This window comes from Ornithorhynchus anatinus, chromosome 11, assembly GCF_004115215.2.
Source record: "Ornithorhynchus anatinus isolate Pmale09 chromosome 11, mOrnAna1.pri.v4, whole genome shotgun sequence".
NCBI classification, from domain to species: domain Eukaryota; kingdom Metazoa; phylum Chordata; class Mammalia; order Monotremata; family Ornithorhynchidae; genus Ornithorhynchus; species Ornithorhynchus anatinus.
The window spans coordinates 40,892,782-40,914,706 of NC_041738.1; the positions used below are offsets into that span (position 1 = coordinate 40,892,782).

The window sequence follows — 21,925 nt, forward strand, 5'->3', positions numbered from 1 at the left end:
TAATCTGGTTGAACATAATCCCTGGCCCAGATGGGACTCACAGTCTTAATCCCCATTTTCCAGATAAGGTAACTGAGGCACAAAGAAGTTTAGTAACTTGCCCAAAGTCACACAGCAGACAAGCAGCAGGGCAGGGATTAGAACCCATGCTCTCTGACTCCCAAGCCTGAGCGCCTGCCACTAGGCCACGCTGCTTCTCCACCGAGGATAGGCCTCTGGGCCTGACTTATCTTTTAGGCCGGACCCTCAACCTCCGACCTCACGCATCCCTTCCAAGCTACCACCAGGTTCGGTGGCCAAAGAAAGGATTGACCTTGCTCCAGTTAATAACGTTAGAGAGACCAGGACTCCCTCCTCCTCAGGACCCAATGCTGCCAAGAAAGGCAAAAAAGCTTTAAGCTCAGTTGAAATGACCAGGCTGCCTCCGACTCCGCTCCTCCTCTCTCCCTGCGGACCAGCAGCCTTTGTTTCCTGAGGCTTGCTTTTCACGGGAGCCAAGTGGAAATCTGAGCTAGGCTTGGGTGTGAAGGGAACAGGCAGTAAGAGCCTGTGCTAACCAGATCTGGGTGAGACAACAGTATTGCGGTGACCATCTCCCCAGAGCATCCCCAGAGCATAAAGGAGGAGGAGGAGGTAGAGGAGAGAAGTCAGCGGCCACTTAGATGGGGGTCACTGAATTTATGGGCCAAAGGAGGCAAATCGGGACCTCAGAACCTCATAAAAACTCCTATTCCCAGTCAATTTACAAAGGGCCAGCCCAGCTGTCTGATCATCTCCTCTAGTCACCTGATACATTAGAAAAAGAGGCACTGGAAACCTGCTTTTTTTTGAAACCCAGTGGTCCAAGGTCAAGTTTTCTCTCAAAAGAAGGACACGCACATCCCAGGGGATGAAAGCTGGCGTTGGGCTCTCTGGAAGGGTGAATGTCCTACAGGGATTCAGAGATTCTCTGTAGTCAGAGTAGTAGTAATATTTATTAGGCACCCAATGGGGAAAATGTAGAGTTTTGAAAAGTACAAAACCAAGCAGTGAGACTTGCCATGAAATGCGTAGAATTCTCCTCTGCAAAAGAAAAACTGGGCACCTGCTAGAGGAAGTTCAGACGGAGCAGATGCCCTTAACTATCTATGTGCCTGCGAGCGACTGCCCCTTACGCGTCCTGCTTCTCGGGCCATTTCCTAACCTCAGCCCCTGAATTTCCAGAATCCTAACCCGGGGAGTCAAAAGCAAAGAGGCTTCAGGCGTCAAAATAATATGGGGGAGGGACCCGAACTAGGCTACCTGGTATTGGAAAGGGATTCATTGGATTTCAAACCAATTAGACCGGAGAAAGATCGGCAAGAGGAAGACACCGACCTGTTGCTTAGTAATAGGAGTATTCAGGTTTACTGAGCACGTAGTGGGTGCTACGTGAAGCCCAAGCACTAGTGATCCTCTAATTGGCAGCTACACAGAGCAACTATTGACTCATGACACCAGGAACCTCATCTCCTTTCCCTTTAAGGAGTCACATCAAAAGGGACTGTAGCTTGTAGTCCCTCTAGACTAAGCTGGTTGGGGGCAGGGAGTGTATCTGTTAAACTGTACTCGCCTAAGTATTCAGTACAGTGCTCTGCACACAGTAAGTGCTCAGTACATACAATTGACTGAATGACCGCAAGATAAGCTGTCCTGGCCACTGCCTGTCAGCAAGAGGGAAGGAGCAAATCTTCCTCTACAGAATCCTTGTCTGGTCTTTTGCCGTGGAGTCGTTCCCGACCCATAGCGACAACCCAGACTCATCTCTCCCAGAACGCCCCGCTTTCCACCTGCAATCGCTCTGCTAGCGTATCCGTAGAGAGAAGCAGCGTGGCTCAGGGGAATGAGCCCGGGCTTGGTAGCCAGAGGTCATGGTTTCTAATCCCGGCTCTGCCGCTCGTCAGCTGTGTGACTGTGGGCAAGTCACTTAACTTCTCTCGACCTCAGTTCCCTCATCTATAAAATGGGGATAAAGACTGTAAGCCTCAAGTGGGACAACCTGATTACCCTGTATCTACCCCAGCGCTTAGAATGGTGCTCTGCACATAGTAAGCGCTTAAATACCAACATTATTATTAAAAATCCAGAAGTGGTTTACCACTGCCGCCTTCCGCGCAGTAAACTTACATCTCCGCCCTTGACTCTCTCCCATGCCGCTGCTCCACGGCATGGGGGTGAGTTTTGATTTGTAGCAGCTTGCCTTCCACTCGCTAGCCACTGTCCAAGCTAGGAATGGAATGGGTAGGCCTCCAAGACGGGTAGAGTACTAGAAACTCTCCAGGTGCGACCCTGAGAGGGAGTAGAGAATCCTACCTCGATACATTTGAGGGGTGGAAAAAGTGAAACAGCAGAGAAGCAGCAGCAGAGCTACTTCTACTGGAAGCTGAGCTAGATTCCCTGTTTGCTACTAATTCTATGCTCCGGGGTGAGGTGGATGGGGAAGGAGAGACTTCTCTTTAGGACTAGACCTGCCAGATTGACTGAGGAGGATTTCCCGCATCAGTGGAACCCAGCCAGAGTGAGGCACATCTCCCTGGCCTGCCTGGGGCACAGGTGCTGGAGGTTGTTCTGACACTCTTGGGGCCCACCCCACCTTTTCCACCAAATTTCCAGATCTCGCAGGCAATTTCTCTTTCACCTGAGCCTCTCGGTCTGAGGGGGCCAGGGAAGAGGGAGAGGCCCAAACCTTCAGAGCAGGAGGCTGGGAAACAGCCCAGTTGAGTTAAGTGAGGCTGCAGCCGCCGAACTAGGAAATGTCCTACCCGCACCCCATGCAACTGCTCTTTCCTTCTCCCCAAATAACATGGCAAGAAAAAGCATCAAACGTCAAACGCTTTCTGGTCGGATGGCCCCTCCTAAGTAGCATCCTGCGTATCTGGTGTTTTCTCAGCCGTTATTCACTGACCCTTCTGATATCCTCTTCCTCCCCGGGGCACCATTCCAATCAAATTGGCCCAACTTCTGGAAGAGTGCCAATCAAACCCACCCCTGGAGTCCGGGTCCCTACCGGGGATTTCTCATTCTCAGATACAACCTTGCCTGTGGGATTTCAGGCCACTGTTCATTCTCTGAATTGACATCCAAGATTCATTCATTCATTCAATAGTATTTATTGAGCGCTGTGTGCAGAGCACTGTACTGAGCGCTTGGAAGGACAACTGGGTAGCAGATGGAGACGATCTCTACCCAGCAACAGGCTCACAGTCTAGAAGGTGAAATATAAGGGCTGGCCAGTCATCCTCTGCCTTCAGAAGACAGGTCAAGAGCAGATTCATTCATTCGATTGCCTTTATTGAGCACTTTCTGTGGGCAGAGCATTTACTAAGCGCTTGATGGCCTTGCTCCTTCTGGGCAGGAATCGTGTCTACCGACTCTATTGAACTGCACTCTCCCTAGCACTTAGTACAGTGCTCTGCACACATTAAGTACTCAAGACACGCCATCGATTGATTCACAGCAGGAGGAATTTAGGTTATCTTTACAAAAAATCATCCTGACTGGAAGGTTAACGGTGGGAGATGAGGGAAGTGCCTCTCCTGGAGATCTGTGGAATGGTTGGAGTACCTTCTTGCCTGGAGGCGGTGGGTGAACAAGAGAGAAGAGTCCGACAGCCCTATGGCTCAGCCCAACTTCTCTGAATAGCACTGATACATACCTGCGCTTCAGTGTTGGCCGGTGGTGACACCGTCTGTGAGGATTCTGCAGTGGGAGAATGAAAGAGAGTTAAATCATCATCAGCAATGGTTTTCATTACTCCACCTACTGAGAATGCAGCACCATTAAGTATTTGGGAAAGTACACAGAAGCACAAGACACATAATCACTGTCCTCTAGGAGTTTACAATTTAATGGGGTGGAAATGGCTTGCCTTGCAACTTCAGGGTCTTCAGGCTGGGGAGGGGGGTCTCATTCACCATCTTGAATGAGATTGACTCAATGAACATTGAGTCATGGACTTTTCAAATAGGAAGAACCTAAACCCATCCTGTACTTGGAGAGTTTAATCTGGTGCAAATTAGCCATATTAGCAGCCCAACTAGGTGACATCCCAAAAATAAGCCAGAGCAATAATGGTTGAGTAGTGATCTTTGGCAATATATTTTCAAAGCCTGATAGAATCATTAAGTTAGTTGCTGATGAACAAGAGTGCCCTTAGTTCTCCCATAATACGTGCTTTCCCTACAAAGAGAAACAGTGTAGCCTAGCGGATAGGGCGGGGAGAGAAGTCAGAAGAACCTGGTTCTAATCCCAGATCTGCCACTTATCTGCCTATCTGACCTTGGGCAAATCACTTTACTTCTCTGTGCCTCAGTTACCTCACCTGTAAAATGGCGATTAAGTCTCTGAGCCCAGTGTGGGACATGGACTGTGTCTAATCCAATTATCTTGTATCTACCCCACTACTGATACAGCGCCTGGCACTCAGTACACACTTAAATACCATTAAAAAAAGTGCGGATAAAAATCTGTAGGGAAATGACGGAAAGAACACGTGCCTCCAGAGAGATGCAATGCGAGGTCAGAAGGTAGAAACAGTTGTGCTTACCTGCGGATCTTCAGCACATATTCCCTACATTAAAGGGCTGTATTGAGCACTTACTGTGTGCAAAGCACTTGACTAAGCTCTTGAGAAACACAGAAGTGTAATATGTGATTCCCTGCCCTGGTGGAGCTTCTAACAGAGGAGCTCTGAGAAATGGAAACAATTATACAGATGGGGCAACTGAGGCACAGAGATACACACTTTGCAAAGAAACTCTTGCCAGATCAATGGTGGAGCAAGTATCAGAATGCAGTTGTCCTAAGTCTGCGGCTCAAGCTAAGCCCAAGACCTTGCCTGCCACTGTTGAAAATTCCAAGTGATGAAGCTGCGTACAGTTGCCATCTAAGGTATGATACGGTGCTAACCAAGACTATAGTTGGCCTACCAGGAAGGATTCCTAGACGTCTGGCCACCGGTCTGTATTGGACTCAATCTTGTGGTCAGCCAACTTCTCTAAATTAATAATAATTGTGGTATTTGTTAAGCGCTTACTATGTGCCAGCCACTCTAAGCTCTGGGATGGATACAAGCAAATCCGATTGGACACGGTCCCAGTCCCACGTGGCGCTCATGATCTCAATCCCCATTTTACAGATGAGGGAACTGAGGCCCAGAGAAGAGAAGTGACTTGCCCGAGGTCACACAGCAGACAAGTGGCAGAGCCGGGATTAGAACCCACGACCTTCTGACTCCCAGGCCCGTGCTCCATTCACTGCACCAGTACAAACAGTCCTTCCAAGTCAGACCTCAAGTCAACTAGTGAAATAGAAAGGTGTGGTTTCCCTGTCTGGAGGAAGTCAAGAGCTGTAGCCTTGGTAAAGTTTCTGTCCAGCCAGCCTCTAGCAAGCAGTAAGAATTACACTAGATGATCAAGAATGCACCCGCAGAATGAATCTGCTGACTCTTCAGCTATTTTCCAAATGTCATTGAGAACTTAAGAGAATGCCAAGAACAAAAGCAAATGGGGTGCCAATCTAGTCAACAGAGGAAAAACAATTTCTACCCTACACATTTAACTTCAACCTCCCGGAAAAAAAAAGCCACCAATTTCGAGAGAAGAATAAATCAATTGAGTTAATGGACCTGGGAGCAGTAAGTGGATTGGGAGGCAGGGGGAGATGGTTCACTAAAGTGATGAGGGGAGAAGAGAAGGGGACTAGTAAATGTTAGAATAATGTCCAATCTTATTTAGCATGCTGCATTCTGAAAAATGTTTGCCGGTGATGAGGAGGGAATGGTTGAAATTCCCTCATACCAGTCGCTTCAATTAATTCTGGATAAATTTAGTGGAATACACTGGGTAGAGAAGCATCCAGGTCAAGAGGCTCAGCCAGATGTGACCCACTAGATCCTAATTCATCCCTAATTTCCATGACTGCTAGGCTGTAGAGACTAAGTAATAATGTTGGTATTTGTTAAGCGCTTACTATGTGCCGAGCACTGTTCTAAGCACTGGGGTAGACACAGGGGAATCAGGTTGTCTCACGTGGGGCTCACAGTCTTAATCCCCATTTTACAGATGAGGGAACTGAGGCACCGAGAAGTTAAGTGACTTGCCCAAAGTGACACAGCTGGCAAGTGGCAGAGCCGGGGTTCGAACCCATGACCTCTGACTCCAAAGCCCGTGCTCTTTCCAGTGAGCCACGCTGCTTCTCAATTCTTCTTGGTCTCTCTTGATCACAGATTTGCGGCCCCAGATGGGTAAATCAAATCGGTGTCACCTTAGAATATGTAATAGCTGCCTTGCAGAGAGTGGCAACCAACTTGATCAGGGTTGAAAGAGAAATATATCAATGTATGCTCATTCTCTGATCATTCATTATCAATCAATAGTATTTATTGAGCACTTACTATGTGCAGAGCACCGTTCTAAGCGCTAGCGAGAACACAATGCAACAGAATTAGCCGACACATACCCTGCCCAGAATGAGTTTACGGTCTAGGGGAGACAGTTACTAATATGAATAAATAAGTAATTTATAATAAATAATTTAAAGATATGTGCATAATGGATTAGACTGCATATCCATTTCTCTAGGAATTAGTTGTTGAAATCAGCTGGGGATGGGAGTGGCTGGTTCTGGTTGGCTAATCAGGAGCTGGGACACAGTATTTTCTTGTGAGTGGAGGGAATTCCAAAAGGTTGATGATTTTCTGATTTGTTCTCGGAGTGAAGTTTCAATGAGTCTGGCCCCTCCCACCCCACAAGATTACCTCAAAATGCCTCCTTTTAAGTACAGTAAATCGATAAGTGGCCTAAGGTAGCCATGAAAGCCATCGAGGGTAACGAAGGTGTATGACCCCTTAACTAAGATAATGTATGCGTAAATGTGTTTGAGACCGGGGGGAATAAACAGAAGATGTCCTGTGAGGCAAATCATGGCTTTAAAGCTAGTTGGGCATGCACTGAAGTTAAGTTAGCGGGGTGTATGTTTAAACCAAACATGCTACCGGTCAAGGATTCGACCCGGATCAAACGAAACTTAGGGCAGAACAAATCGACACCGACAGGAGTCGAGAGCTTCAAAGTTGGTCCACTGAGATGTTGCTATTCCACGTGAAGGGAAGCACTAGATATAAGCCAGAACACTACCATGGTTCAGGATCTGCCTGAAGACCTCAATGAAAGGTCAAACTGGTCACAATTTGATTTGGACAAAAACAGAACTCGGGATCATCCATCATCAACAACAAGGGGGAGGTGCCATTTTTACCATTCGCTAGTCCGGTAAAGAGAACAGAGTCAAAGAAGAGAGAGACACCGCAACAAACCGGGCATGAGAAGTGACATTTCACAGTGGGGTTAGTGTGTGGCCCTGGTGGAAGAAATTCCCCCCTCGGGGTGATATTCAAAAGAAAGACAGCAGCGAAAGGAGGTCTGCGGCGGTGTTTTGGTAGAGATAAACGCAAAGATTTGGATGATATTGATATGATGGGAAAGTGGTGCTACTTATAAATGCTACTTATGCTGACGTAGATTTTTTTTCCTGATTCAGAAGCAATGCTAATTATAGATTATAATCAGGTGCATATCAGCAATGAAATAAAGTAAGAGGGGTGGGGGAGGAAGACTCTCTAGGCAATATCCCTAGAGGCATGACAAGATTTCTGCGTCGGACATTTCCTTTAATCAATAATTCCAGGCTATGCTAAGGAAGCTATGGAAAATAAGGATGTCAACAGACAATCAATCCATCAGTGGCGTTTTTTGAGCACTTACTGTGAGCAGAGCCCTGTACTACACATTTGGGAGAGTACGATACGATAGAGTTGGTAGACACGTCCCAGAAGGGCACAGTTCCACCCAAAGGGAAACTTAAGTTCCCCATTTACGCACTTCAAGCTTCTCCATTAGATTGAAGCATCTAGAAAGCAAGAATTCTGGTCTATGTCCCCACGCCCCTAGCACAGTGTTCTGCACAGAGTAGATGTCCTCTAAATGCTGCTGATGCCATGTGCTTCCGTGTGCCAAAGTGATTTAGCAATTACATATAAAATACACGGGACAGTGGGCCCCAAGCAGAGAAGATGAAGAGATTCATCAAAGCTGTAATTATCAGTGAACGACAGGAGGCCGAGGAAGACTGACATGGAAGTGGAGATCCTGCCGACCTGGTCCTTCCTTCATTTAAGCTCGCTGCTCTCATCATCTCTGATGAGCAGTACACTATCGTTCTTATAAGTATGCTATTGATGAAAGTCATACTTCTAAATGAATGGCATTTCATTTCGATCAGATTAAAATCAATTAGCAAATTGTCATCCATGTTTTCAAAATGAATCGGACTTAGTTTTGATCCGATTAAAGTCAAGCTTTGCTTTCATTCACTTCACCGCCCGTTGAGAGTCTTGCCTCGTTTTGAACGCGGTTGACTTCTCCGTGAAGGAAGGGTAGAAAGATGAGCAATGGAGCCGGTCTGACATAGTCCAAATCACCTTCTTAATGAGAGTGGTTCAACTGCCTCCCGCGACCTTTCCTTTGGCCAGAACACCAAAACGCCTCGAGCTGACACTGTCCCCAACTCACTCCGAGATCCAGATTTCAGCCTCCAAACCCTGCTAACGGACTCCTTGAGTGTCAGGCCTCACCTTGAATAGCATATGAAGGAACGGTTTTGTTTGGAAACCTTTCTGCCTCTCTCCCTCCTGCAGCCGAAAGCGCGGGCTGCCAGAGCCGTGCCGTGGGGGTTGGGCTGTGGCCAGTGTGGGCTTTGAGGGCTGGGGGAGGGGCCTATAGGAACATTTGAAAACCAAGCCTTCCCCAGAGAATTCCCAGAGCTCTGCTCAGATGAGCTCACTTGGGAGAGGAGAAGAAAGGAGAGGCTGCCACTGACCGGTCCCTCTCTGTTTCTCTCCCCTGATGTCGGAGACATTCAGCTGGGACCGGGCAAGCTGGTTCGGTCACTGCAGATCAGGTGACTGGGTGGTGTTGGGGGCCTTCTGGAGGCATTCCCGGAGGCTCCCATCACCCCCAAGAATAGAGACTTCGGTCCTAATTTAAGGAAGCTCCCCCTTGGAAAGGAGAGGGAAAAATAAGCAGTAATAAGCGGCGCCAGGATCGACCCTGGGCAATTCACCATTCAGTGCACGGCGTTTGTGTCCCTTAAGATCAAACCGCCTCCTGTTGTTCCTGTAGATTCTCATTTTCTATTCCTACATCTTTCAATAGGGACGGAAGCTAAATATTGTTCCAACCAGGAGAAACTGAGGCCTAGAGAAGCTAAGGGCTCATTCAAGGTCATACAGTAAGTCAGAATGAGGGAACATCTAGCTTCCAATTCGGAGCTGGGTGGCCTGAACTACGCAGGCTCCGAGTGAGCTGCTCTTCACTCCATCCTCTTCTCTGCAGTGAAATATGCTACTGCGTATTAAAGGGAAACGGAGAACAGCTCTGAAATTCTGGATGGATTTCAGCAGAGAGGCAACAGGACTGGGGAGTTTGTTTTAAAACAATCCTCCTCCATGAGGGTAGTCAAGGATAAAAGCTTCAGAATTCTGCAGGGTTAAACTTTCCCCAGAACAGGCTAGATAAAAACATCCCGCACCTTAGCAAGGTTAGATCATCTAGGCAGACCGGCTCCTCGCTGGAGAGATTAAGTCAGGTGCAGCAGCTTCTTCTGCCCGGATGGGCAGAATAGTTAGGTTAACCTTGAAGTGCGCCTAGCTTCACCTTAGTGGCAGACTGATTTCCAGAAAATACCCTGCAGTGGTCCTAATCCCAGCACCATAGTGGACCACACTCTTTTTTGAAGCTGGACAGGCCTGTTCTACCTGATCTGGAGAGTTGCTCAATGGGGCAGAGTATTTCCCCCCCCCCAACAACCACATAAGGCTACAGAATTTCTTCTGCACCCTGAGCACACTCTCTTCCTCTCCAGGTGCAGAGGAAAGACAGCATTTAACTCAAGGGTGAACCCCAAGATTCCTACAGGGAGGAGGAAAAGGGAGAGGAGGAGGAAGAGTCCCCCCACCCAAAAAATGGCCGCCTCTCAGACAGGGGCATTGAAAATATGAATGTTTTACTGAGAATCTCTCTGCTCTCACCATAATTTCCAATAATGAGCTCTATGCCTTCTCCCCTCCCCCCGGCAAAAATTGCTTGAATCTCACTTAGCCATTTGGATTTTCCCAGCTGTGATGACCACAGCCTGCTGGGAATCCCCGCCTGCTCATTCTCTGTCAGACAGAAGACCCCAGCCCTTAAATCCACCATTTTCCCCTCAATTCAAATATTCCCCTTCACTTTTGAACACAGCCAGGAACCGGTCAGGGTTATAACTGTCCTCTCCTAAAGCTCATTTAATATTTCCTTTGAAACAAAAAGCTTCCTCTAGACTGTAAGCCCACTGTGGGCAAGGAACATGTCTTACAACTTTGTTATTGAATTGTGTGTGCATACACACACACACATAGATATCTCTCTCTATATATAGTTATATGCACATATATTATACTATACTCTCCCAAGCACTTCATACAGTGCTCTGCACAAAGTAAGCACTCAATAAATACAGTTGATTGAATAATTCTCTGTCTTTCTTTCTACACTGGCCTTTTCCTAGTTTTATTAGCAGTGAACTTTGATAGAGTTCCTCACTGTTTCTTCTTTCAGAATAGATTTATGGCTGTACACATCCAATATAGAGGTGGCAATTTGGTCTGAAGCAAAGGGTGCTGGTTTGGGAGTCTGAAAGGAGAAGCAGCACGGCATAGTAGGTAGCATCACTTTGCCCCTTCTTACCTCACCTCCCTTCTCTCCTTCTACATCCCAGCCCGGACACTCCGCTCCTATGGTCCTAACCTTCTCACTGGGCCTCCTTCTCTCCTGTCCCGTCGACCCCTGGCCCACGTCCTTCCTCTGGCCTGGAACGCCCTCCTTCCTCAAATCTGCCAAACAATCACTTTTCCCCCCTTCAAAGCCCTACTTCAGCTCACCTCCTCCAAGAGGCCTTCCAGACTAATTCTCCCTTTTCCTCAGCTCCCCCTCCCTTCCGCATCACCTCTGCTCGTTCCCTTTGTCCTTCCCCCCTCCCCGCCCCAAAGCACTTACGTTTATATGTAGATATCTGTATATGTGTATATCTGTAATATCGATGCCTCTTTACTTGTTTTGATGCCCGTCTCCCTCCTTCTAGATCGTAAGCCGGCTATGGGCTTATTCATTACTCATTCATTTATTCATTAAATCATATTTATTGAGTGCTTACTATGTGCTGAGCAATCCCGGGATTGTCTGTCTTTATTGCCGAATTGTACTTTCCAAGCGCTTAGTACAGCGCTCTGCACACAGTAAGCGCTCAATAAATATGAATGAATGAATGGCTAGAGCACAGACCTGGGAATCAGAAGGTCGTGGTTCCAGCTCAAGTACAGATCTTCTGTGTGGTCTCAGGGTAATTACCTAGCCTCATAGTGCCTCAGTTTCCTCATCTGTCAAATGGGGATGATAATACCTGTCTCTCCCTACCTCATAGGGATGCCGTGAGGCTAAAGAAGAGATAATTGACGGGAAATGTATCAGAAAAAAAAATTTAACTACTCTGCAAATCAGCTACTATTATTATACATGAGGGTTCTGATCCTCAGTTGTTGGGTTTTTTTTCAATTTTCCTCCAGAAATCTATCAGAGTTAATTATCGAGACAAAAGCCCAGTAAAAACCGGTGGATAAAGGAAAGGTGATGTTTTGAGAATTATATTGGAACTGATATTTAGCCCGCTCCCGCCCAGCGTCCTGAGGTGCTGGGGTACGGAATCTCCTAAGACCCATTTCTGGCTCTGAGGTAGATCCAGGGAGAGCAGAAAGAAGCCTCAGGAGCCCCCTTCCACCGGCAGCCCCAGATGTGGAGGGGGCAGGCGGGTGTTTTCAGCCCGAATCTCTTTCTGATTAGCACAGAATTCAAGGGCAGAAACCCTGGGAGCAGGGAGAAGCTGACCGCAGAAAAACATCTCACCCAACAGCTCCCTGCTGAGTGAGCAAAAAGCCTCTCAGATGTTGTTTGGAGGAGCTGCTTTTTCTCCAATGGTTACAGTGGACAGAGCTCAAGGAGCAGGTAAGCAGGCGGGCCCCTTCCAAACAATCAGCAAAATCCAATCCTAATAATAATAATAATACTAATGTCGGTATTTGTTAAGCGCTTACTACGTGCAGAGCACTGTTCTAAGCGCTGGGGTAGATACAGGGTAGTCGGGTTGTCCCACGTGAGGCTCGCAGTTAATCCCCATTTTACAGATGAGGTAACTGAGGCACAGAGAAGTTAAGTGACTTGCCCACAGTCACCCAGCTGACAAGTGGCAGAGCTGGAAATCGAACCCAGGACCTCCGACTCCCAAGCCAGGGCTCTTTCCACTGAGCCACGCTGCTTCTCTAACGCCCACAGAGAGGCACCAAGTCCCAGACAGGCCGTTCCCAAGTTCACCCTGAAATCAGAAGTATTCGCTGACCACCTACTTTGTGCAGAGCACTGTACTAGAGATGCCCAGGATGGCTAGAAGTGCTCAAGCGGCAGCTGGCGGGAGATATAGCCTGGAGAGAGTAGAAATCAATCAGGGAAGGCCATCTGGAGGAGATGTAATTTTAGCATGGCTCTGAAGCTGGGGAGAGCCAAACTCTGTGGAACTTGATGGGGGGAGGAGGGGCTGGGGAGTTCCAGACAGAGGGAAGGGGGAAGGCATGAGGGAGGTTGGCGGCAGGAGAGATGAGAATGAGGCAAGGCGAATATGTCAGTTTGAGCGGAGCAAGGAGTGCAAGCTGGGATGTAGTGGGAGAAGAGAATGGATGTCAGGAAGGAGAGAGCCTCGAGACCCAACTCATCAGAAATAGCCTAGACGGCAGGCGGTCCAGAGAGCATTTAATAAACTATCATGATAAACAATTATCTAACCATGTGGTCATTTTACGGATCCTTCAATCAGCACTGAACGGAGCATCGAAGGATCTGACATTCACCAAATTCTCACCGGCAGAGAGGAGACTATCTTTTAAGCTTCTGCCCAACTTCCTTCATTTAGGTTTCATTTAGGTCCCAAGCACGTGCTCATTTGCATGGATGATTAAAATGATGCAATTCCAGGTCACCCCTCCCTCCTCAACAATTGCGCTGGGAGGCCAAACTGACTCTAGGGAGTCATAATGATTTAATAAACAGAGAAGAAACTCTAATGTCTTCATGCTTCTGACACCAAGTCAGCTCCCTACGTCCCACAACAGCACATTTGCATAAATGGTGCCCATCTCCGGGCAGGCTCAACCAGTTCTCTGAGGCCGTGGGAAGCCCTGCCACTCAACACTACTGCAGGAAAAGCAAACAACTTCCCCTAACTACTCCAAATACAGCTCTCCCATCCAGTATCGAGACAAAATAGACACAGGTTCCTGAGGGGGTTCTCCTGACTTGGGGGTGGGGTGTTGACCCCCTGTCAGCATTCATGTAGGGATGGAGGGGAATTGAGATTCCTGCAGAGCAGGCTCCGGGATGCAGCAGAGAAGGAATTTTGACCCTCATGAAGTCACTTCTCAGTTTTCGTAGGAGTTTTCGGGGTGGATACGCCCCTGCTACCGCCAGCGGCGTGGCCTACTGGATCGAGCCCGGGCTTGGGAGTCAGAAGGACCTCAGTTCCAATCACTGCTCCGCCGCTTGTCGGCTGTGTGACTTTGGGCACTTCGCTTCACTTCTCTCCGCCTCAGTTCCCTCATCTGTAAAATGGGGATTAAGACTGGGAACCCTGTGTGAGACAGGGACTGTGTCCAACCTGATTAGCTTGTATCTACCCTAGCGCTTAGAATAGTGCCTGACAATTAGTAAGCATTTAACAGTTACCACAGTTATTATTATTATTAATAACGTACCTAGAACCGTCCCTCTGGGGACAGAATCTCCTGGAGATCTTCTCCTCAGGACTTTTTTTAGGTTTTTTTTTTTAATATGATAGTCATTAAGAGGTGGCTCAGTGGAAAGAGCCCAGGCTTGGGAGTCAGAGGTCATGGGTTCGAATCCCGGCTCGGCCACTCGTCAGCTGTGTGACTGCGGGCAAGTCACTTCACTTCTCTGTGCCTCAGTGACCTCATCTGTAAAATGGGGATTAACCGTGAGCCTCACGTGGGACAACCCGATTACCCCGTATCTACCCCAGCGCTTAGAACAGTGCTCTGCACATAGTAAGCGCTTAACAAATACCAACATTATTATTATTAAGGGCTTACTATGTGCCAGACACTGTACTAAGCACTGGGGAAGATACAAGCTAATCAGGTTGGACACAGTCCATGTCCCAAGTAATAGGACTCACAGTCTTAATCCCCATTTTACAGATATGGTAATGGAGGCACAGAGAAGTTAAGTAACTTGCCCAAGGTCACCCAGCAGCCAAGAAGCAGAGCTGGGATTAGAAGCCAGGTCCTTCTGGCTCCCAGGCCCATGCGCTATCCACTAGGCCATGCTGCTTCTCTCTCTATAGATACAGAATATATGGCCCCTATGCCAAATCAATCGGTAGTATTTATTGAACATTTACTGGGTGCAGAGCACTGTACTAAGCGCTTGGGAGAGTAAAATGCAACAGAGTTGGTAGATATATTCCCTACCCACAAAGACTTTACAGTCTACAGGGGGAGGCAGACAACAAATCAAATCTTCCCAACAAGGTTCGCCGTAAAGAACTTAGGTCCCAAGAGATCACGTCGAATCTGAACTGGTCAAAACTGTACAGTTCTCTCCGGGGTAAGCACTTGAATCATAATGCTAGAAAATTTACAGTGGCTTCCAGGAAGCAATGTGATCGAGTAAACTACTGACCTGTGAGAGATGAGAACAGGATACCAGCTAGAACACATCCACACCCACATCATCCACAATCACACCCATTTCTCAGACACACACGCAGTCAGCGAACACCCACAGACTCATCATAAAGACATCCACCATATACATACCTGCCATTACAAATATATCTATCACTGCCTGATTTGTCTTCTCTCAATGTACATCAATTTAATGACGGTGACTGTTTTTAAGGATTGGAAACTTTGAAGAGTCAACACAACGAGGGCAGCCAACTCTTCCCCGCAAAACCTGTTGGGTTTTTCTGTGGGATTTTTCAGCCTCAAAGCCCCAAACTCATTTCTAGTTACGATGTCTTGTGTTTTAGCGCATAGTAAATGCTCAACGAAGACCACGTGAGTAGATGTCTACTTTGCCTGCGTTTCTGTTTTCGGCAAACCCTCCTGCTTGCACTTCCTAGTGTGGTCTTGAATACCAGGCCATCTGGGAGAGGGAGAGAAAAGTAATAATAATAATAATAATTGTGGTATTTGTTAAGTGCTTACTAAGTGCCAGGCACTGTTCTAAGCGCCGGGGTGGATACAAGCAAATCAGGTTGGACGCAGTCCCTCTCCCACATGGGACTGACAGTCTCATCCCTATTGTACAGATGGGGTAACTGGAGCCCAGAGAAGCGACCTGCCCAGTCATAGAGCCGAAAAGTGGCAGAGTCAGGATTAGAACCCATGACCTGACTCCCAGGCCTGGGCTCTATTCACTACGCCATGAGAAAGAGAAGGATGATCAGGCAGGAGGTTAGATTGCCCTGCTGCTCCCGTAGTCCAAGCTGCTTCTCTTGGAATTGTGCTTTGAGTCAGTATTATTCATATAATGTCTATCCTGGACCCCGTGGAGCCCCGGCTCACAAACCTTGATCCAGGGAGGCCCTAGCCTTGTTGAATAATTTGTAGGTAGATAATGCCATCCAACACTAAGTAGCCTGGCCTAATGGATGGAGCGTGGGTCTATCTGTCTGGAGGTCAGAAGGACCTGGCTCCTAATCCCGGCTCCACCGCCTGTCTGCCGTGTAATCTTGGACTTCTCTGAGCCTCAGGTAACTCATCTGTAAAATGGGGATTAAGATGGTGAGCCCAGTGTGGGACACGGGCTGTGTCCAATCTCCTTACCCTGTATCCACCCCAGCATATAGAACATTCATTCATTCACTCATCCAGCCCTATTTATTGAGCGCTTAATGTGCTAAGAGTTTGGGAGACTACAATATAACCATAAACAAGCAACATGCTGGCCCACCCACCAGCCCCTCCCGGAGAGCTAGTGGGGTCCGAGAGGGCTCTGGGACAGCCAGGGTTTCAGTAAACGGCACCTGTAGGATCCCACAGTGGTTCCCAGAGGCAACCAATTATCAGGACTGCGTTCAGTGACAATACACGTGACAGATCCAGGGCTCCACGCTACAACTTCGAATTCTAAAATGGACGGTCCGGAAGAGCCCAGCATCTAGAAAGCCACGTTAACACTCTTACGGCTGCTCCTCGGAGTGATGACGCTAAGGCATGAGTATAAGCCAATAAATAAGTGTTGTACTGTAAGACATTGTATACAAGCCTTGGTATTTGTAGTGTTTATACTGTGGAATGTGTGAGCTGCATCCTGAATAGACGTGGGGGAGGGGAAAATCGTCACTTCATTTCCAGTTCCAGAGGGAAAGCTCTGTGGAGGAGGAGGTGGGTTTGGAAAGGTCTTTGTAGGAGAAGAGTGGACTCTTGTCATACTGCAGAGAGGACATTCCAGGTGTAGGAAGCAGGATGAGAAAAAGAACCAAACCGTAGGGAGAAAACCAGACCGACCGAGAGAGGAGATAGTGTTTAGATTATCCTGGGCGGAAAGCGGGGTGGGCTGTGGAAGCCAGGAAGAGAGGAGGATCTCCATTCCTTGCTCGAAGATCAGCATCACCTGTCTGGAAATGAGGACCAGCTGGCATGCAGGACTCAGGGCCCCCTTTTCAGCCAATGGCATTTGATACCGCTCGAAAAGGGGCAAGGCCCAAATTTTGCCCACGAGGGGTTCTCTTGGCAAGTAACCCAGTGAACAGAGAACATGACCCACTCCCACCGTGACCGAAAAACTGCAAGACTCAGAGCTCTTTCTGTAATAGAGAGCCGTGGCTGTTGCGGTGTTTACCGAGAGCCTTATTTCCCTCAGATTGGGCTACCCTAGAAAAAATAAGAATTACGTTAGAGATCTGTGGGACGTATCAACTAATCTGGATTAAATTAACAAATTAATTTTGCATAAAGGGTGTAGCTCAGCAGACAGCTGGGAAGAGCTATTGAGTTCCAACCCACTGAGTAGCCAATCTCAGAATTACATAGCAGTAGCATCAGATGATACCTGTTGGCTTCCCACACAGCTGGGTTCATTTCATTTAAAAAGAAAAACAAAAATCTCCAAGAAATTTCATATCATAAAACCCAAGAGCAGAAAACAGGCTCATCTGTAAATGTCTTTGACCTTCAGAGATTTCTTTTTTTTTTTTTTTTAACGAGGGTGAATCGTTGAATATACTCAATTTCATCCCTGGGAAAAATTTTTTTTAATATTCTGTGGGCTTTCTCTCCTGAATCAAGTTTAGTTGTTAATGGTAATTGGAAAAACAAAAACACCCCTCTAATTTCATCCTAGAATCATCAAATACTTTATAAATCAAAAAGGTCCTTGAGGAAAGGGAATTCTAAGGTACTGTCCTAAGAACTTAGTAAAGTTCTGCCTACAGTGAGCACTCAAATACTGTTGCTTGATTTTTAGGACAGATATAAGTCCATTTTATGACTGATTTTTAAGATGGACAACTATAAGACCATTTTACAGGTAGGCAAGGCATAGAGAAGAAAGTAAAAAAATAAAAGAATAAAGTCTACAAAGGTGAATATGTACTTTTTCCTCCCTCCGTTATTCATGTCTCATTTCCTCACTCATTCAATTGTATAGGATAAGGCATTACAATCTTTTTAAGTGAGAAAAGGCACGTTTCTCCCCCTTGCTTCATCTACTTTGATTTTTCAAAAAAAAATTTATAGGAAAACGAAAGATTCAACCCTAAAGAGCGCTGAAGTTCAGAGTGAATAAAATATACAGCAGGTTGGAGGGGGAAGATGCAGGAGAGCTGGGGGTGGGGGGTGATGGATGGAAAGTGGAAGCACATTCTCAGCCTCCACTAAAGGATTTCATTTTATTATGTAAAACATGGTCATAGAAAGGAGGATTCTATGTAGAATAAATGAAATCAACCTTCCTGAAGTAGGGGGAGGAGGAAGTAGGGGAAGAGGAGAGCCCAGACCGCTCGGCGGGGAGCAGAGCCTTTTCCAGAAAGGTCAAAGTTCAGACTACTGATATCAAACCTGAACTCTGGCCCTGATCTAGATTTGAATTGAATTTATGCACACCAAGTATACCAGCAGTAGTCTCTGATGAATTCAGTTTGCTGAACCGGATTCTCGATCACAGATGCACCATTAATCTGGTTGGAACAGGAGAGAGGCCGCTGAAACCACGCAATCACAATCCCTTGATTTAATCTGAGTTTTCTATTTTAAAGAATGATGTCCGAGAGGTCGAGCTCAGAGCACCAGCAACTCTGAACGCACTTTGGAAAGAACACCTGCCCGGCTGAACATCTATTTCCGTCAACAACTACCTATCTTGCCGTAACTGAAACAGAGAAAACACCATCTCTTCCAGCGATAGATTTCTCTAATAAAAGAGCCGTAGCATTTTCGGAGAAAAGCCCAGGCATTCGGAAGTCATTCACATGAGATCTTCCTGGATACTAAAAACCAAAAACTCAGGAATTCTGCCCTTAAAATTGCTCCGTGAGTAGCGAAGAGTACCAAAGAGTAGCCTCTTTACCACTTCACTCTATGCTGGGCCTCGTTTAATCTCTCATTAGAGGAGTTTCATTTCCATAACCTAGTGTAGGGTGAAAAGAGGATGAGTTTCCAGATTTCGTTGTGGAGGTTCGAAGATCGGCAGTGAAGGTGTCCGTTTACTGTTGCATTGTACTCTCCCCATGTGCTTAATACAGAACTCTGCACAGAATGCTCAAAAAATAGGAACGAATGGATGAATGCATGAATTACCCAGAAGTACACTCACAGAAAATGGAACAAAGAATAGAACTGAGGTCTCTTGCCTGAGGCCGCAGCACAAGCCCATTGTGACTGGCTTGGGTTTTGTTTCCTCCCGTCCCACCTCTCCCATCCCTTCACGGGAGCCTGTTTGAGTTGACTTCTTTAACCCTACAGGTTTCAGTGCTGGAGAGTTTCCAGCCGTCCTCTCCGGAATACACAGATCAGTCTCTGTGTTCCCCAAACATGAGATCAACTTAGGGGGTCAGATGATGAAAGCTGCCCCACGCTAGGTTCACTCTTTTTTTTTTTTTAAAGCCAAAAATGGTTCAAACTACTCCTAGTCTTATTGCCTAGACCTGAGGACATTTCAAAGGCTCATTTGTTTGCATACGCTGATGGATAAAAGGGGAGAGGCCAAATTTTCCCCTTTTAGAAGTCCCCACACTAGACTCCAGGAAGGCAGGTTCCGGAGGAGCACACTTTCTGGACCGGGATGATTCCTCCCCTTAGAAGAGACGGTTTGGGTTTTTTGTTTTGTTTTGTTTTTAGGACAGTCAGAGGTTGCAAGAAGAAACCGATCCCCCGCAGAAGGAGGGGAGCCCGCTCCGCTTGGTCTCACGGAAGGCTTTAACGAGAGGTCGCAAGCTCCCTGGCATCGGCAGATGAAAAGCGCCCCCGCCGCGCCTGTTATTAATAATTATCCTTATTATTACTGACGACAAACCAACCGACAGGGACCTCTGCATCTTGAAAGTCCGGGTTAGGCACTGGACCCGTGGCGGGGCGGTGGGCAAGAACCGCGACGGCCTTGGCTACGTGGCCCAGAGGGCGAAGGAGCCGGGAGGAGAGGGTACTTACTGTCCCCGCAGCTGCAGAAGCCAACGACAGAGGCTCAAAACACTCCTACGTCCCCCCTCCCCCTCAAAAAAAAAAAAAAGCCTACAGGGAACAATCGGCTCAAATATTCTTCTCCATCGCCCCGACTCTCTCCCTCCGCCCTACCCTCCTCCCCACCCCACAGCACCGGTATATACTGGTACATATTTATTATCCTATTTATTAAGGATGTGTCTACACCTATACTTCTATTTAGCTCCTTTGATGCTATCGATGCCCGTCTACTTGTTTGGCCGCCTCCCCCCTTCTGGCCCGTGAGTCCTTTGTCGGGCAGGGATGGTCTCTAGCGGTTGCCGCACTGTACTTCGCAATCGCCCAGCACGGTGGTCCGCACACGGTGAGCGCTCACTAAATACGATGGATTGAACGAACGGATGAACGTCGGAGGACGGAGAGGGCCGAGAAGCGGGCCTGGCCCGGTGGCAGGAGGGCGGGCTTCGGAGTAGGAGGACGTGGGTCCCCATCCCCACTCCGCCACTCGTCCTCCGGGTGACCCGGGGCGAGTCACTTCGCTTCTCTGGGCCTCAGGTGCCTCCTCCGTCAAATGGGGCTGCGGACGGGGAGCCCCACGGGGAACGACCCGATGAGCTCGTATCCACCCCCCCCCCCCCCAATGAGAGGGGTTATCGTTATTCGGACGGGCTCGGGGCCTCTTTCATTCATTCAATAGTATCTATTGAGCGCTTGCTATGTGCGGAGCACTGGACTAAGCGCTCGCAATGAACAAGTCGGCGACGGATAGAGACGGTCCCTGCCGTTTGACGTCCGGGGCCCGGATCTTCGGGGAGGGGGGTGGAGGATGGGTCGAGCCCCCCTGGCAGGCCCGGCGCGGCTCGGTGGAAAGAGCCCGGACCTGGGAGTCGGGGGGGGGGGGGGCTCGCCTCTCGGTGCCTCAGTTCCCCGCTCCGGAGAATGGGGATCAGCTGCGAGGCTCCGGCGGGCCGACCCGCCGACCCCGTCTCCCAGCGGCGCTCCGCGGAGGGTCAGCCCTTAACACTCGCCGTCACCGTCCCTCCTCCCCAGCTGGTGGGAGCCTCCCCTCCGGGGGCCGGGGGCCGGGGGCCGGGGGCCGGGGGCCGCTCACCGACGGGGTCCGGCTCCGTCCGGGCGCTCACGGCGCCGTCTTTGTGCAGGAGGACGTCGGCCGTGTCCCGGATCCGGCCCGCCGCGGCGGCCGCCGCCCGCTCCCGCCGCAGCGCTCCGCAGCACTGGTAGCACACGGCCCAGGCCTGCTCCTCGTTGAGGGGCTGCTCGTAGGACTTCAGCACTTCCTCCAGAGACAGTTCCCGGGGGTCCGGCCCCCCGCGACCCCCCGGCCGGGCCCCGCCGCAGCCCCCGCCGGCTCGGGCCATGGCCGCCCATCATCGCCTCTCGCCGGCCCGGCGCCTCGCCATAGCAGCCCGGGGCGGGACCGGCGGGAGGGCAGGGGCACCGGGCTGGGGCCGAGCGAAAAAAAAGGCAGGTCGCTGCCCCGGGGCGGCATTTAAGCTCGGGGCCCCTCCCTCCCCGCCGTCCGTGACGGGCGGGACGGGGGAGGGGGACGGTTTAAAGGCCCGGCGGCGGCTGGCACCGCCCGCCTCCCGGTCAGTCTCCTCCTCCTCCTCCTTCTCCTCCGTCTCCCTCGCCGCTCGCTCCTCCTCGGTCCGGTCCGGTCCTGCCGCGGCCCCGGCCGCCCGGCTTCGGGGAGGTGGGGACGCCGCAGAGGAAGAAGAGAGGGAGAGGGGGGATCCGCCCCGGTGCCAACGAAGACAGCCCACCCCAGGGAGGCCCTCGAAACAAAGGCAGATGAACCGAATGGCCGAGCCCGGGCCCGAGTCTTCAAGCTCGGTGGAAAGAGCCTAGGCTTGGGAGGCAGAGGTCACGGGTTTGCCAGCCGGCTCGGCCACTTGCCGGCTGTGTGACCGTGGGCCAGTCACTTCCCTTCTCTGGGCCTCAGTCAAATGGGGATTAACTGTGAGCCTCACGTGGGACAACCCGGTTCCCCTCTGTCTACCCCAGCGCTTAGAACGGTGCTCGGCACGTAGCAAGCGCTTAACAGATACCAACATCATTATGACC

The 21,925-nt window shown here is 49.1% G+C and overlaps 1 protein-coding gene across 2 annotated transcripts in view; it reads right to left on the reverse strand.

The window, feature by feature from the left end:
* The window catches only part of SPIRE2 (spire type actin nucleation factor 2), a 42,506-nt gene extending 21,045 nt beyond the window's left edge, over nt 1-21,461 (reverse strand). The window contains exons 1-2 of one of the 2 annotated variants that reach the window (XM_029075371.2): nt 20,952-21,461; nt 3,674-3,717 (exon numbers count right to left, since the gene is read on the reverse strand). In XM_029075371.2, the coding sequence (XP_028931204.1) occupies nt 3,674-3,717; nt 20,952-21,219 (312 nt within the window). In that variant the 5' untranslated portion in view covers nt 21,220-21,461. The remainder of the gene's footprint in view (nt 1-3,673; nt 3,718-20,951) is intronic. The other variant, XM_029075370.2, reaches the window with a different exon arrangement.
* Between the last annotated feature and the right edge of the window lie 464 nt (nt 21,462-21,925).